At 37.0% G+C, this 17,533-nt stretch overlaps 1 protein-coding gene across 1 annotated transcript in view; it reads left to right on the forward strand.

The window, feature by feature from the left end:
* The window catches only part of ARHGAP29 (Rho GTPase activating protein 29), a 61,211-nt gene that overhangs the window by 36,055 nt on the left and 7,623 nt on the right, over nucleotides 1–17,533 (forward strand). The window contains exons 12-18 of the mRNA XM_052637114.1: nucleotides 5,533–5,690; nucleotides 6,148–6,284; nucleotides 6,553–6,657; nucleotides 9,294–9,392; nucleotides 10,570–10,709; nucleotides 10,992–11,180; nucleotides 11,442–11,579. Of these exons, the coding sequence (XP_052493074.1) occupies nucleotides 5,533–5,690; nucleotides 6,148–6,284; nucleotides 6,553–6,657; nucleotides 9,294–9,392; nucleotides 10,570–10,709; nucleotides 10,992–11,180; nucleotides 11,442–11,579 (966 nt within the window). The remainder of the gene's footprint in view (nucleotides 1–5,532; nucleotides 5,691–6,147; nucleotides 6,285–6,552; nucleotides 6,658–9,293; nucleotides 9,393–10,569; nucleotides 10,710–10,991; nucleotides 11,181–11,441; nucleotides 11,580–17,533) is intronic.

Genomic DNA, 17,533 nt, shown 5'->3' on the forward strand with positions numbered 1-17,533 from the left:
AATTCCTGTGTAAGTTATTTAAGCCAACTTTTTACCTTTCACAAGTCCTTTTACCTCAAACAATAGCTAATGATAGTTAAGATTATGTGTTTGCCAGTGTATTGAGCTGTTTGTCTTCATTAACTCATTTAATTACCACAAATCATATTGGGTAACTATAATTGTTTTAAGCTCCATTTTACTGATGAGGAAACTAAAGTGTAGAAAATCTTTCTTCTCCAAGTGTATTCCTTGTACCAGTCACATTCTCGTAACTTTGGAAGTACTATGAGGAATGCAGAATTTTGGATTTTGGCCTAGACTTTTGATATCAGAATCTGTATTTTGAACAGGATCCCCTACAAGATTTATTGCACATTAACTTTTTTGGAAACAAATGTTTAATGTAGTTATAAACAACTTGATATCAAAGTCACCCACCATATAAGTTGGAAAGCCAGACTTGAAGAATGACTTCAGAGCTGGTGCTTCTAAATACTATGCTATCTTGCTGTGAATGATTACCCAGCCTTGATTTGAACAACTCCAGAATTAGTATGACATGTATATTGAGCTTAAAAAAAAAATCCGTTTTCTTATAGACCTTTCAAGTTGTGCTGTATTGATATAATCCCTCTTCCACAAGATAGCACTTTAAATATCTGTCCCTGGACTTTTTTTCAGACTAAATACCCTCAAATCTGACTACTGCATATAACATAGTTTTGAGTTCTCTCATGAGCTTAATCTTATTTGTCTGCCTCCATTTAAAAAAGTGATGCTGTTTGGTGATCCAACAATTATGATTTCTTTTAATTTGATGTGATATAAATAAGAAGTTACCTAATTTTGTTGGAGAAGGACATGGCAACCCATTCCAGTATTCTTGCCTGGAGAATCCCATGGAGCCTGGCAGACTGCAGTCTATGGGGTCGCAAGAGTTGGACATGAGTGAGCAACTAAGCACACAATTTTGAATATAACATTTGTATTTGTTAATGCCTATTGTTCAGTTGCTAAGTTATGCCCAACTCTCTGTGACCCCATTGATTGTAAGTGCCAGCCTCCTCTGTCTTCCAGTATCTCTTGGAGTTTGCTCAAATTCATGTCCATTGAGTCAGTGATACTATCTAACCATCTCATCCTCTGCTGCACCCTTCTCTTTTGCCTTTAATCTTTCTCAGCATCAGGGTCTTTTCCAGTGAGCCACCTCTTTGCATTAGGTGGCCAGAGTTTTGGAGCTTCAGCTTCAGCATCCGTCCTTCCAGTGAGTATTCAGGGACCCCCCTAAAGGGTTGATTTCCTTTAGGATTGACTGGTTTGATCTCCTTGGAGTCCAAGGGACTCAGTAGGGTCTCTTCTCCAGCACCACACTTTGAAAGTATCAGTTCTTTGGTGCTCAGCCTTCTTTCTTTCTTGTCCTACTCTCAACATCCATACTTGACTACTGGAAAAACCATAGCTTTAACTATATGGACCTTTGTCAGCATAGTGATGTCTCTGCTTTTTATATGCTGTCTAGGTTTCTCATAGCTTTTCTTCCAAGGAGCAAGCGTCTTTTAATTTCATGCCTGCAGTCACCATCTGCAGTGATTTTGGAGCCCAAGAAAGTAAAATCTGTCACTGTTTCCACTTTTTTCCCTTCTATTTGCCATGAAGTGTTAGGACAAAATGTCATGCTCTTAGTTTTTTAAATGTTGACTTTCAAGCCAGCTTTTTCACTCCTCTTTCACCCTCATCAAGAGGCACTTTAGTTCCTCTTCACTTTGTGCCGTTAGAGTCATAATATGCATGATGATACCACTATTGTTATTGCCTACTATTTATTTAAAAGAAATATACAACAGATACCCGCTCTCATGGAGTTTTAGCATTTATCTAGGGAGAGAGAATTAATACATCTGAAAAATTGCAGAGCAGTACTTATCCGTGTATGAAGTAGACTTTGAGGTACAAGTTCCCCAAACTTGAACAAATACACAAACTCCTGAAAATCACTACAGCATGTAATATATAGTCTGTTTATGGGAAGTTTCTCCCTATGTATATTTGTGAGCAGAATTTCTTATTAGCTGGAGTTCTTTTGAACCAGTTTAATCAGTTTTACTCCTTCTCTATGACATCATTCACATGCAAATCTAAGCAGATACCAAATCCAGCATTCAGTTCTTGAATGTAGGTGCTTTTCCCCCAAGGTAAGAGCCATAATTTTCTCAGATTTCTTTGTTTTCTTCTCCATCAGAGAAGAATTGGGGAATTTTTGGTGACTATTTTGCATCACCATCTCTCAAATTGTTTTCAAAAGAATTTTGTTCTCTAGGATCTATTATTATTACATCTATCATTGAAAAGAAAACAAAGTCATCTGAAATATAAAGATGCTGGACACTCAGTTATATTCACTCACTATCTTAAGGAAAATACATAAGTCAGTCCCAGCAAAATTGTAAGTTACATCATAAACATCAAGAATTACTCTGTATTGAATTAGGAAGTGTTGAAGGATATGAGATGTAGGATAATTACATTACTTAGGGCATTTCCAGGCAGTTGAGTGGCTAGGACTCTGTGCTTTCACCGAGGAGGGAAGTGAGTTCAATCCCTGGTCTAGGAACTAAGATCCTGGAATGCATGTATCTTGGCCCCAAAAAATTGCATTACCGTGAGAACAAGGAGAAATGACCAAACCAATTACCAAAGGACTAATTAAATTAACGGACTTTGAAGGATGGGAAACATTAGCACAAGAGGTTTTCCTTTCCTTTGAAAGAACATTCATGAAAATTTTATCTCTTTAAAAAATGTAGGACAGAAATATTGAACAGAAAATTTTAGATTATTGCTAATGTATATGAGAGAAACTTTTCCCATTGATTGGAAATTATGAAATACTCTATTTCAGCAACTCTCAGAAAAATTTGTGCTAATCTGTATGCCCATGGAGTAACTAAAGATTAAATGTAGATGATGAAAGCTGGGCATAGAGTTGAAAATCCTCTGTTCTTGAGTGAACAGTAACAGAAAACATGCAGGATTTCAGTATGACCTTGACTGATAACACTTTCTACTACTATTCATTTGGTCATTTACTCTTTATGAAGCACTTAGGCCACTGTGCTGTTATTCATTGGGGACCTACAAGAAAAGGACAAAGTCCCAGACTCAGGAGGGGATTAGGGGACAAAAAGATCTTAGAGACATGATGATTTTTGAAGTACCCATGAGCCACCCCAGTGAAGATTCCCAGCAAGTCCTGCAGGATCTACCCCATGGGGACTTCAATCTTCAGCATTTCTGTTAGGTGAGGGAGAAGACTGAATAATTTAGGGAAAAGAGATTTTAAGATTGGACTTCCGGTACATAGAAGGCTTTATTTATAAGTACCCATAGACAAACATCGGAGAAGGCAATGGCAACCCATTCCAGTACTCTTGCCTGGAAAATCCCATGGGCGGAGAAGCCTGGTAGGCTACAGTTCATGGGGTTGCTAAGAGTTGGACAGGACTGAGCGACTTCACTTTCACTTTTCACTTTCATGCATTGGAGAAGGAAATGGCAACCCACTCCAGTGTTCTTGCCTGGAGAATCCCAGGGATGGCGGAGCCTGGTGGGCTGCCACCTATGGGGTCGCACAGAGTTGGATATGACTGAAGCGACTTAGCAGCAGCAGCAGCAGCAGCATAGACAAACATTAAGTGGATGAGTTGATTGATTATGCCTGTGTATTTATTTGACTTTTTTTAATTATTAGTGTTTCTAACTAGATTCATAAAGTTTATTAAAAAGTATTAAAAATGGACATACAGTTACCTTTAGGATCAAGAGAATTCAGTTCAATTTACCATTAACCAGAGAATTCCCAATTACAGCTAATTGTTGGACTTAAACTTTACCATCCACAATCTGAATTTCCCATGTTACTTGAAGGAGGAACAAGTGATTCTATTATGTGCACTTTTCAAATACTATTTATGCTGACGCCTAGTTATCCTTGGAGAATGCCTATCTACCTTGGAAAGGACTTAGAGTCTAATCAAAAGTTCAACATATCATCTGGTAATCAAAAGAGATGAAGAGGAAACATGGCAGTCTTTGAAATAACATTAAGCTGATCGAAATTTGGCGTTCATTCACATTTCCCGCAGAGAAGTGGGAGTGGCATTTAGAGAAGTCGGATCATGTTACAAATCCTGTGCTGTGCTGTGTGTTGTACTTAGTCGCTCAGTCCCGTCTGACTTTTTGCAGCCCCATGGACTGCAGCCTTCCAGACTCTGACTATGGGGATTTTCCAGGCAAGAGTACTGGAGTGGCTTGCCATACCCTCCTCCAGGGGATCTTCCCAACCCAGGGATCGAACCCAGGTCTCCCGCACTGCGGGTGGATTCTTTACCGACTGAGTCACCAGGGAAGCCTCCACTGGCTTCCTGTTGTACCTTACCTTGGTTTAGATGCCATCTTCCCTGTTTGGCTTTATCTCAAAGTGAAACTCCACACTGACCTTTCATCTGTTTCTTGCGCATGACAGGTTCTTTCTTACTCACTTTTGCCCTAGGGTCTTTGCACTATCTCTTCTGTTTGTATTGATTTTCTCCCTGGAACTTCTCACTGGTTCTCTGTTATATCAGGTCCAGTTCAGACACTACCTCCTCAGAGAGTTGTTCACCAAACTGTCATATCAAAAGTACCCTTTTGCAAACACATACCTGATCATATTCCATAACCTGACAATCTTATATCATTGTAGCAGTTTTCAGTACCAGAAATTATCTTACTTAATTTGTCCTCTGTCTTCAACTCCCACCCTCAGGAAAATGCAAACTCTTATATGAGGACTGGGATTTCATCAATTTATTTGCTGTAATATACCCAAAACTTGGATTTTTATGAACATGAGAGTGGTTAATTCATGTACAGTTCTCACGATGGACCTGGTATATTATAAACACTCTGTCTGCTTATTTTTGTTGTTGTTCCTATAAGTGGCAGTCGTGACAGTAGGCATGTTAGGCATTTGTAGAAATTCAATGGAATAATTATTTTGAATAGATTCAAGATAGTACCTAATTATAAAAACTGAGTGCTGTAGGACACATTATAAGTATAAAGCATTTCTATTTTTATAGGATTGAAGAAGTAAAACTCAAAATAATAGTGCTCTGATTGGAATTTTTCCTCCATGTTTTTCAGTGTAAACAGTTACGGTCAGACCATTAGAGTACAAAGCTGGGATCATCAGAAACACATCCATCTCCTAAAATTGTGAACCTGTAGGGGCATGGGTTGTGTTTTTAAACCTTTCAGATTAAAGCCAGCTTTGCTGGAAATGATCGATCCTAGATACTTGATTAAAACTACTTTCCGCGCTCCCCTGCCCCAATTTAGTCCTTGTACAAAGTCAGGTGACACAGTGTGCTCACGATGATATTCACTGTTGAATTCTTCACTGTGTGGCCTTTTTCTTGGTACTATTACTTGAAATAAATGTGTATGTACATAGCATTCTCTGTAGCATGACTCTTTTACCTTTGTGTTTTGTTTTGTTTGTGACCATAGGTAACAGTTAACCTCTTCCAGATGCAGCACCTGCAGGCTGCCTCCCTCTCAAGCAATTTACAATCTCTCTGTGATAGTGCCAAACTCTATGACCCAGGCCAAGAGTACAGTGAGTTTGTCAGGGCCACAAATTCAGCTGAAGAGGAGAAAGTTGATGGGTGAGAATTAACATATAGAAGAAATTATTTCTCGATATAAAATCTTTATTGCTGAGTTTACTATCTGGTCTCAGGTGGTGTCGTTTCTAACACTGACAGCATTAACTTTAAAACTTTCTGAATTTTTAAAATATTTAAGATGTAATTGACTTAGAGTAAAGCTTTCCATTTTGACACAGAGCTATTTGAGATTTAGAAATCCACACAGGTTATACTTGAAAAGTTTAACCGTGTTATGAATAATTGTCTGTATTTTTGCTCCTCTTTTTCAAGTTTCAACTGTAATAAATAAAAATGATTAATAATTTTTTTCACATCTTTTAAGAAGTTCAACTGTATAATATGTTTCTTAATATTTAATTACTCTATTCGTTAAATTAACAGATATTTCTGAAAATAAAGTGGGCTGATGATTTGTCATTTTTCTGTATGAAGAATTTTATTTGGGTTTTCTTAGGAATGTAAATAAACAATTAAGCAGTCCTCCCATTTCTGGATACGGACCTTCTGACTCTTTAGAAGATGTTGTACGCCTTCCTGACAACTCTAATAAGACTGAAGAGGACAGATGCTCTAACAGTGCAGACATAACAGGTAGTTTTTCACACTAAAAAGAGAACTAATTCATGAAAGCTAAAATTGTTTAAATGTGATCATTAAATGAGTTGCAGGTCTGGAATTTAAAAATCAGGCCTTGAATTATAACCTTATGAAGCTTTATTCATAGTTGTGAGCACTGTGCCTGTCAGCCGTGTCACGCTGTTAGAGACGTTTGACTTGTCTCATTTTAAATAATGTCGGTATTTTGCCTTATGAAATTCATCTGTAGCCAAGTTTGACTTTACCTGTTTTTTTCTTAAAGGCCCGTCTTTTCTAAGGTCATGGACATTTGGAATGTTGAGTGATTCTGAGAGCACTGGGGGAAGCAGTGAGTCTAGATCTCTGGATTCTGAATCTATAAGTCCAGGTACATCAGTATTAAGTCTGGAGTGAAAATTCAGTGAAAGATGAAAAGATTCCTTTTTGGGGATATCTTAGCTACTTTATTTTCCTTTTTCTTTTTTTTTAATTGAAGTATAGTTAATTTGCAATATTGTGTTAGTTTTAAATGTCCAGCAAAGTGAATAGGTTATACATATATTTAGGTATATATCTACATACTTTTTGGATTCCTTTCCATTATCGTTTATTACAAGATACTGAATATAGTTCATTGTGCTGTACAGTAAATCCTTGTTGTTTATAACTATCTTATTTTTATAATGAACTGTCGTAGAGAGAGAAATATGTACATGTATATGTACAGTTTAAATAAAAATCATAGAACAAACCCGTACATATTCAACACCTAGCCTAATAAAACATTATGAGTATATTAGAAGGCCCCTGTGTATACCTCCTTGATAACCTTGCCTTGTCACTCACCAGATGAACCATCATCCTGAATTTTGTTTATCTTTCCCTGGCTACTTTAAATATTTTAGTATTCATGTAGTTGAGCTTTGCCCTCTTTGGAATACTAGGCAGACAGAATCATATTGTTCTTTTGTGACCTCTTTTATGAATTCTGAGATTCCTATTGATATGTGAGAAACTGTCTTTTATTTTATGCTATATGCTGTATAGTTTTCCATTCTGTGAACATAATTTATCTTCCATCTTTTGGGTTGTTTTGTAGTTAATCACTGTAATGAGTCATAAAATGAATACCAGTTCTTGTGCCTGTGATAACTTACTCATTTTTTATAAATGTGCTTTAAGGTACTTTGATAAAGATAATCTCGTCCTCTTTAGAGAGGCAGAATAGATGTTTTGAATTCTCTCTTAATGGCTTCAAAGAGAATGACTTGTAATACAGCTAGCAAGAGAAGAATGGGCCATTTGAACCCTTGAGGTTATTGCTTTCCATGTTCTTTCTCCTTCAGTCTTCTACCAAAGACTGCTCCAATCCTGTTGTTCCTGGCTAAGTTTCTTTCTCCTAGGATCTTGGCATTCCAGGAGATACGTTATAGGATTTAACCTTCCTCAAAATAAAAGACTAATGACTATTTCTTTGGTGTTCTACATAGTTCAGAAATTTTATTCATGTAAATATATCTTTGACTTTAAAGTTAGAAATGACTTCTGTGTAGCACTGGGGTTTACAGGCAGGTTGTCACCAACTAGTTTGAGGCCTACTTTAAAAGTATTGCTGTTCAGGAACACTTCGGAGATGTGGGACTAACTATTTAACTGAATATTTATAATTAGCTTTATGAAAACAGGTTCTAGCTATTCCCATAAATTTAGACTCAGTCTGGAGCAAGCCCTAAATTATTTGGAATCCTGTAAGACTTCATGTGATAAAGATGAAAACTTGGAATCTGGTCACATGATAAATGGGTAAAGACCCAAGGATGCATAGCCTTGTGACAGCCATCCTCAGACACTGGAAGTGGAAAGGGATGAGAGTCAGAGTGCTTTGTGAGGAGACATGTGACCGGGGCTGGGATTTATAAGTGGTAGGTTTCTGCTCAGTAATGAAAGGAAGTCATTTTTACAATTGCTGCTGCTGCCGCTGCTTAGTTGCTAAGTCATGTCTGAGTCTTTGCCACCCCATGAATTGGGTGTTTCCCATTGGGTTCCTCTGTCCATGGGATTTATCAGGCAAGAATACTGAAGTGGGTTGCTATTCCCTATTCCAGGGGATCTTCCCAACACAGGTGTCGAAACTCTATCTCCTGCTTGGCAGGGGGATTCTTTACCACTGAGCCACCTTGGGAGCCCTTGTTTTACAGTTATAGTAGTTTTAAAATGAACATGTGGCTTCATGATCTCTTAGTCATTTAGGGACACATTCAAAAGAAAAACTAGATGACCACCTTTTAAGCATAGTTTGAAGAGGGGAAGGAATCTTTTGAGAGAGAGGAAGTGGTTTAAATAATTAGTGAAGTACTTTCTAACTCTGAACTGAAGACTCTTAAAGCCATGAGTTAAATGTAAACTTCCACTTAGAGACAGCCCTGTTTGTAGGGTCAGCACGGAGCAAATAAACCTCATTACCTGGTTGGGCTGCTTCCGAACACGCTTTGAGACAACTGACAACTTATGTCATGAACTCTTAGCTCCTGGCCAGGATCATTGTTCCTGGTTCTCAGGCTCCTGTCTTATTAGCAACATAAATGTGATGGTACTGTTATATTGCTGTGTTTGTAGATTTTTGTATATTTTATTATAGAAAGCTTTAGGGTACACTATATTTCTTTATCACTTTATTCAATAAACAAGTAATGACAGCTTTACTATTCCGTCAGATATTAGATATAAGGCTTGAATAGAAAATACTCTCTATTCTTGTAGAGTTTATAATCTCTAACACTATCAGAAGTTGACAATTGAGGTCTCATTGGAATGTGTGACCCTCAGTTTGTTTTAGATTTATTTGGAAAAGTCAGATTTGGCTCATTCTCTTTTGTTCTCAGTAATAAGTATTAGGACCCTGTGTATCCACAGTCTGAATGGAAGCAAATGTTGATACTGTAGCTAATAAAACAGCATGACTTGTGTTATTCAAAAAATGCTGTCATTACCCATTTCTTAAACTCTCAATGAATTTTCTTTTAGGAGACTTTCATCGAAAACTTCCACGAACTCCATCCAGTGGCACCATGTCTTCTGCAGATGATCTGGATGAAAGAGAGCCACCCTCCCCTTCAGAAGCTGGTATTACTCTCACCTGAATCACATTTCCACTAAACTAGCTGAATCAGTAGCACTGCATGATATTAGGAAGAAGTAGTATGGTTTAAAGAATTACTTTACTGTGTATTAAACAAAAGGCATTATATTGACTTAGATAATCCCAACAAATTATTTATGAGTTCATAGTGTACTAATCAAATGTTACAAATAAAAATATAAGAATAAGCAGGAAAACTATTAGAGCTAAAATGTGTTGGTGTGATGCTCAAATAGGCTAGATATTTTTTTAAATATATATTTATTTATTTTTGGCTGCATTGGGTATTTAGTTGTGGTATGTGGGCTTGGTAGTTGCCCCATAGCATGTGGGATCTTAGTTCCCCCAACCAGGGATCAAACCTGCGTCCCCTGCATTGGAACACAGATTCTTAATCATTGGACCACCAGAGAAGTCCAAAAGGCTAGATATTTTTATCTTTCAGAAACTTTATAGCGACTTAATTGTTCAGAGTGTACAGAAGAAATTCTGTTTCTGAGAATTTCTATATGAGAAAATCCTCTTCAAAAGAAATAGTGTAAGAAGCTAGGCAGGAAAAGTAAATAAAATACACGTACTTCTTGAGGGCAGGGAAATCTATGGATATGGAAGGACATAAAAGAGCAGTCAGTTACGTTAATGGCTTCACTTGAGACCTCCCGATACTTGTTTTGGCATCATTTTCTAAAATAATACAGGATACCTGACCTCTGGTAGGATATTTATAGATAACTACTATTATCTGTAATTTTATAATAAATCAAGTATAGCTTTATCATTAATGCAAACAATCCTGACACACTAAACTCATAGAGCTAGTTTTCTTCCAAACTTTTATAAGGTCCTTCTCTAAGAATGTAATGGCGCCTGTGAAATGAAGGTCTTGTTAATAACTGTAAATTTTCTAATTCTGGAAACCTTGTGCCATGGTATTTTAGAAGTATGTTATTGGTTTGATGATGATTTTTACTCATAGCTTAAATGTTTGATGAATGTGTGCCTTATAAGGGATCTGTACATTTGGTGCTTATTTTGATGTTACAGACTAAAGTCATAACTTTTTGTAATCTTATTTAAAAATCTTTTAAAGTGTAGTATCATGTGGTATAATTTTTTCTGTCCTGCTAACCATTCTTGTATACTACCTGCTTCTGTTGGAAGGACCCAATTCTCTTGGAACCTTTAAGAAAACGTTGATGTCAAAGGCAGCTCTCACTCACAAACTTCGCAAACTGAGATCCCCCACCAAGTGCAGGGATTGTGAAGGCATTGTGGTATTCCAGGGTGTTGAATGCGAAGAGGTAAGATCTTTCTGAAATTATATTAGCCCTTTTATCCTTTTTGCTTTATACATTTTTGATATTAATTTTACCAGTTAAGATCTTTTGCAAATGTATTTTTAAAAAATTGAACCACAGTGTTCCTTCTATACTTTTATATTTTATTTTGCTATCAAATGTATTTCAAACCCAAGTAATACCTTTTAAACTCATTTTTGTTATTTTATCACTCTACCTGTAGTTTGTCCTTTTGTGAACAGATTTAAGGTGAATTAACCATTTTAAACTGTCATTTTCTTGTAGTGTCTCCTTGTTTGTCACCGAAAGTGTTTGGAAAATTTAGTCATCATTTGTGGTCATCAGAAACTTACGGGGAAAATGCACTTATTTGGAGCAGAGTTCACACAGGTTGCAAAAAAGGAACCAGATGGCATCCCTTTCGTACTCAAAATGTGTGCCTCAGAGATTGAAAATAGAGCCTTGAGTCTACAGGTACACTATAATTTTTAAAGTTAATAATTTTAAAGCATAAATGTGATTTGTTCTAGTCATAAGGATACACTAAAGGAGAATAATGCTCTCAGTTTTTACTAAGTAACTGAATTTATTCAGATTTATTTGAAAAATATTACCTTATTTGGTCCTAGTTTTTTTCCTAAAATATTAGTAAGAATCAAAGTATATTTAGCTATATGCATTTAACCATTTGTACTGAAGCAGAATTTTTTGCAAAATTTTTTCTCTTTTCTCAAGGGAATTTATCGTGTATGTGGAAACAAAATCAAAACTGAAAAACTGTGTCAAGCCTTGGAAAATGGAATGCACTTGGTAGACATTTCAGAATTTAGCTCACATGATATCTGTGATGTCTTAAAATTATACCTTCGACAGGTAAAGTTTTTACCATTGAAACTTACCATTAAATAGAGCAAAAATACAATTTGCAATTTGCTGATAATGTTTGCTGCACACATTTTTCATTGATATAAACCACATCAATATCTTTCCAATTATTAAAGTACAGATCAAAGAGTATATAAAATGTATGTGCAATTTAAAGACCCATAATAATAAAAATCCTCATTTTCCATCACTTAGCTCCTTAAAATAGAATATTCCTGTACTTTGTAGAAGGCCCCTATATGCCACTCCACAGTTGCAGCCTGCAGCTCTACCCAGTGGTGGTGTGTAACCGTGTTAATACCTCCCTGTCTTTTCTTAACTGTTTTAATACCTGTTGTGTATTCCTAAATATTGTTCATATATTTAGGAATAGTGGTTTAGCCACAAAGTTGTGTCCAACTCTTGCAACCTCATGGACTGTAGCCCTCCTGGCTGCTCTGCCCGTGGGATTTCCCAAGCAAGAATACTGGAGTGGGTTGCCATTTCCTTCTCCAAGGGGAATCTTCCCAATCCAGGGATCAAACCCAGGTCTCCTGCATTAAAGGCAGATTCTTTACCAACTGAGCCACAAGGGAAGCCTCACAATATATGTACAACAGAATGTGTCAAGTTCTAGAAAACTGAGTAGAAAGCATAAATCTAACTGTTTAAGGAAAGTTTACTATTCACACTGTTATATGAAGGATTCAGTAGTGGTTTGGCTTTAGTTTCACTGGTATTTTAAAATAGCTATTGGGGGAGGTTAGTGATCGAGGTGTGAATGCTTTCAGGGAACATGAAGTTCACTATGGTTGGGGCATCAGTCAGGGATATCCTATAAGCTTAGTACTGCGGGGTCAGCAGGAATGTGGTCAGCAGTGACGTGCTTTATATTTTCTTTTTGTGCTCACTCTTGTACACGCTTGTTGCAGGAGTAGGTCTGAAAAAAATGCTGCTGTGGTGGATTAAGTGGCCATAGTGTCTCAGGCAGTAGCTCATGGAAGGGTTGCAGGAAGAATCAGCACTTTGTCATGATAAGCCAAGTTCAAAAGATCTGGGCCAGGGCCAGCTGCATTCTGTCCTTGGGTAAAGCTCTGTCCTTGAGTGAAAATGACGACAATTGCAGAGAGCATAGTAATGTTGGTCCTCAACGTGTCCAACTCAGGAGCTCTGTTCTTCTGGGTCCTTTTTAATATGGGAAGAGCTATCATCTTGGGATCTCTCTTCTCCACTCTCTTCTGTGAGGAACACCTGTCTTCTGTGTCATGTCTTCTTGTTTTTAATTTATTCTCCTCTTTTGGTCAGGGCCATCCTGGAGCAAAGTGGACTAAGACTAAACGTTTGAAACTGTTTTATCTGTAAATGTCTTTACTTTGCTTCCGTGAATAAGAATGGAAGAGTGGGTAGTAAGGAAGGTTATAATATTCTAGGCTGGAAATTATTTTTCTTTGAAAATTTGAAGGCATTTTTTAAAATTGTTTTCTTTGAAGCCTAAAATCCTTCTCATTCCTGACTATTTATATGTAGCCTATTGTTTTCACTCTGAAAACTTGTAGAATCTTTTGCTATCCACTATCCTCAAATTTCACAGCCTATGCCTTGATATGGGTGTATTTTCATCCACTCTTTCAGACACTCCGCAGTTTCTGTCATTCTGCTTAGTTGTCCTTTAGTTCGTAGAACTTTAATTTTCTTGCTCTATTTCTCCCCTCTATTTTCTCTGTGTTTTTTTTCTGGGACTTGCATTTGGATACAACTTGCATTGGTTCTCTAGCTTCCTTCCCTTTTCCCTATTCTTTCTTTCTTTTGTTTTTGTTTTCTTTTAATTCTGTCTAAAAAATTCCTCAGCTTTATCTTGCATTCCTACTGTAAACTATTTCATTTCTGAGATCATGTGTTAGTTTCCAAGAATTCTAGTTTTTTGTCCCTTTTATAGCATTCTTTTTATTTTATTGAATGCTGCAGTATTTCTTCTACCTGAAATATTCGTAGTTTTTTTTTTTTAAAGAATTTTTTCTCTTCTCAGCTTCTAGCCCTGTCCTATAAAAATATAATATGGGCTTTATATGTAATATTTAATTTTTTAGTAGCCACATAAAAAGAAACAGTGAAGTTAAATTTTAATATTTCATTTAACAAATGGAAAGTATCTGAGCATCTAATCAGTAATTTTAAATAATTAATGAAATATTTACCTTTTGTGGAGTTTACTGGGTCTTTGAAATCTGGTGTGTATTTTTCATTTAGAGCTCATGTCAGTTTGGAACAGCCATATGTCCCCTGCTCAGTAGCTATATATGACTAGCGGCCACAATATTGACAGCAGAGGTATAGGCCTTTGAGTTGGTTTTTTCCTATTTATTTTTATTTCTGTCTTCTATAGTTATCTCCTTAAAATGAAAGCTTTGGGAATTGAAATCTCTCTGGAAGCTTTTTTAATTGTAAACTATTTTAAAGATTTTATTGAAGTATCATTGATCTGCAATGTTGTATTAATTCCTGCAAAGTGATTCTGTTTTTACATATATATATATATATGTGTGTGTATATTTTCTTTCTATATTCTTTCCATTATGGATTATCACAGAATATTGAATATGGTTCTCTGTGCTACTGTCTGGAAACTCTTGAATGCATGAAGACTTTGAAGATTTTGAACTTTACTGTAGTGAGTGTAGTGTTATCTAAGAGGGCTGTTTGGGAAACACCTGGCATTCGTATGTCTAGGTCTCTGCTTGTGGGCCAATCTAATAGCACAGATAAGAGTCTCCCTGCCTATGGGTATGGTTCCAGAACTCTGGGAGCCTAGTTAGGTAAGAAGGCTTCAGCAGGCATGCAGCCACTAAATCCTCATTTAAGATAGTTACCCACCTGTTCCTTATGCTTGGCATTACCCTTCCAGAGACCGTCTGTTTTACACTGCCCAGAGAAGAAATTTCCAGTCTTCTGAGGTTGCTCAGGAGCATGAACTAGAGGTAAAGATCTAGAATTCTAATGCTTTTTGGATAGCTCACTCTTTGCCCAAATTAGAGGACCTAGTCTGACAATCCCTGAGTTTCCTTCAGTTCAGCTCAGTCGTGTCTGACTCTTTGCGACCCCATAGACTGCAGCATGCCAGGCCTCCCTGTCCATCACCAACTCCCAAAGTTTACTGAAAATCATGTCCACTGGGTCGGTGATGCCATCCAACCATCTCATCCTCTGTTGTCCCCTTCTTCTCCCACCTTCAATCTTTCCCAGCATCAGGGTCTTTTCAAATGAGTCAGCTCTTCACATCATGGCCAAAGTATTGGAGTTTCAGCTTCAGCATCAGTCCTTCCAATGAATAGTCAGGACTGATTTCTTTTAGGATGGACTGGTTGGATCTCCTTGCAGTTCAAGGGACTCTCAGGAGTCTTCTCCAACACCACTGTTCAAAAGCATCAGTTCTTCGGCGCTCAGCTTTCTTTATAGTCCAACTCTCACATCCATACATGACTATTGGAAAAACCATAGCTTCAACTAGACAGACTTTTGTTGGCAAAGTAATGTCCCTGCCTTTTTTTTTTTTTTCTTTTTACATGATTAAGGCATTTTATTTGAGTACTCACTTAATACACTCTTCTATAAAGTCTACCAAAGGTATTTAAAGTGTCAGATTTATAAAAATTTTAATTCGATTTTTAAGCCTAAATTAACACATTTACTGCATTTTTTGTTTGCTATTTTTGATAACTTGACAATTTCTTAGATTGCAAGGGAAGTTAAATTTCAATATCTACCATAAACAGCATATTCATTCCCTTCTTCAAGAATCAAAATACCTATCATAATCCCTTGTTAATCCCTAACTTTTGTATGAATATTGGATGAAATGCTTATAAATGTAACATATATAAAATATTCAGAAGCTAAATAGCACAAATAAAAAAATGAAAAAAAAGAAATCTAAAAATAGTCTATCGTAACAAAAAGAGATGAAGACCTATATAATCCCTTCAGAAGAAACAGGTTTCATTAATAAAAAAGGACAGAAAAATATATAAAGAAGAATCATAAAAATAACACCTAACTACAAAAATGTACAATACCTCATATTCAACCTTTGACTCAAAATAGCATCATTAATATATCAGCATGTTTTGGTTGTATACATATAAAATGAGACACACAGATTATTTCATTTCACAGCTCTGAGAGTTCTTCAGATCCTATACATGTTTAAAATTGCTGTTTATGTTTGATACAATTACTGTCTTTAAAAAATCAAATAGCATCTTTTGTATTTTTTCTTCTCTATATTTATTATTTTTTTAATTTTATTTATTTTTTTTAATTTTTTATTTTTTAATATTTTTATTTTATTTTATTTTATTTTTTTAGATTTTTTTAAATTTTTTTTAAATTTTAAAATCTTTAATTCTTACATGTGTTCCCAAACATGAACCCCCCTCTCACATCCCTCCCCATAATGTCCCTGCTTTTTAATACACTGTCTACGTTGGTCATAGCTTTTCTTCCAAGGAGCAAGTGTCTTTTAATTTTATGGCTGCAGTACCATCTGCAGTGATTTTGGAGCCCAAAAAAATAAAGTCTGACACTGTTTCCACTGTTTTCCCAACTATTTGCATTGAAGTGATGAGATCAGATGCCATGATCTTAGTTTTCTGAATTTTAAGCCAACTTTTTCACTCTTCTCTTTTACTTTCATCAAGAGGCTCTTTAGTTCTTCTTCGCTTTCTGCCATAAGGGTGGTGTCGTCTGCATATCTGAGGTTATTGATATTTCTCCCAGCAATCTTGATTCCATCTTGTGCTTCATCCAGCCCAGTGTGTCTCATGATGTACTCTGCATATAAGTTAAGTAAGCAGGGTGACAGTATATAGCCTTGGCATATTCCTTTCCTGATTTGGAACCAGTCTGTTGTTCCATGTCCAGTTCTAACTGTTGCTTTCTGACCTGCATACAGATTTCTCAAGAGGCAGAGTCTCCTTCAGTTCAGCTCAGTCGCTCAGTCGTGTCTCTCTTTGCGACCCCATGAATCGCAACACGCCAGGCCTCCCTGTCCATCACCAACTCCTGGAGTTCACTCAAACTTACGTCCATCGAGTCGGTGATGCCATCCAGCCATCTCATCCTCGGTCATCCCCTTTTCCTCCTGCCCCCAATCCCTCCCATCATCAGAGTCTTTTCCAATGAGTTAACTCTTCGCATGAGGTGGCCAAAGCACTGGAGTTTCAGCTTTAACATCATTCCTTCCAAAGAACACCCAGGGCTGATCTCCTTCAGAATGGACTGGTTGGATCTCCTTGCAGTCCAAGGGACTCTCAAGAGTCTTCTCCAACACCACAGTTCAAAAGCATCAGTTCTTCAGCAGGAGCCTCATGGGCTGCCGTCTATGGGGTCACACAGAGTCGGACACAACTGAAGCGACTTAGCAGCAGCAGTAGCAGCAGATTTCTTCACAATCCAACTCTCACATCCGTACATGACCGCTGGAAAAACCATAGCCTAGACTAGACAGACCTTTGTTGCCAAAGTAATGTCTCTGCTTTTCAATATGCTATCTAGGTTGGTCATAACTTTCCTTCCAAGGAGTAAGCGTCTTTTAATTTCATGGCTGCAGTCACCATCTGCAGTGATTTTGGAGCCCCCCCAAAATAAAGTCTGACACTGTTTCCACTGTTTCCCCATCTATTTGCCATGAAGTGATGGGACCAGATGCCATGATCTTCGTTTTCTGAATGTTGAGCTTTAAGCCAACTTTTTCACTCTCCTCTTTCACTTTCATCAAGAGTCTCCTTAGGATCTGGTAAATCATATTGATTCTCTGTTTAGAATTTTAGCTTTCTTAGGAGTGCTAAGTCAGCACGTTTATGTCCTCTGCAGCTTGCGAAGTGTTTTTTGTCTCCATCCCTGTTCTCTTAACTGTATGTCAGTGGGATTGTAGAAAGGAAAGAAATTAGGTACAAATTGGATGTACC

The sequence above is a fragment of the Budorcas taxicolor genome, chromosome 3 (genome assembly GCF_023091745.1).
Source record: "Budorcas taxicolor isolate Tak-1 chromosome 3, Takin1.1, whole genome shotgun sequence".
Lineage (NCBI taxonomy): Eukaryota > Metazoa > Chordata > Mammalia > Artiodactyla > Bovidae > Budorcas > Budorcas taxicolor.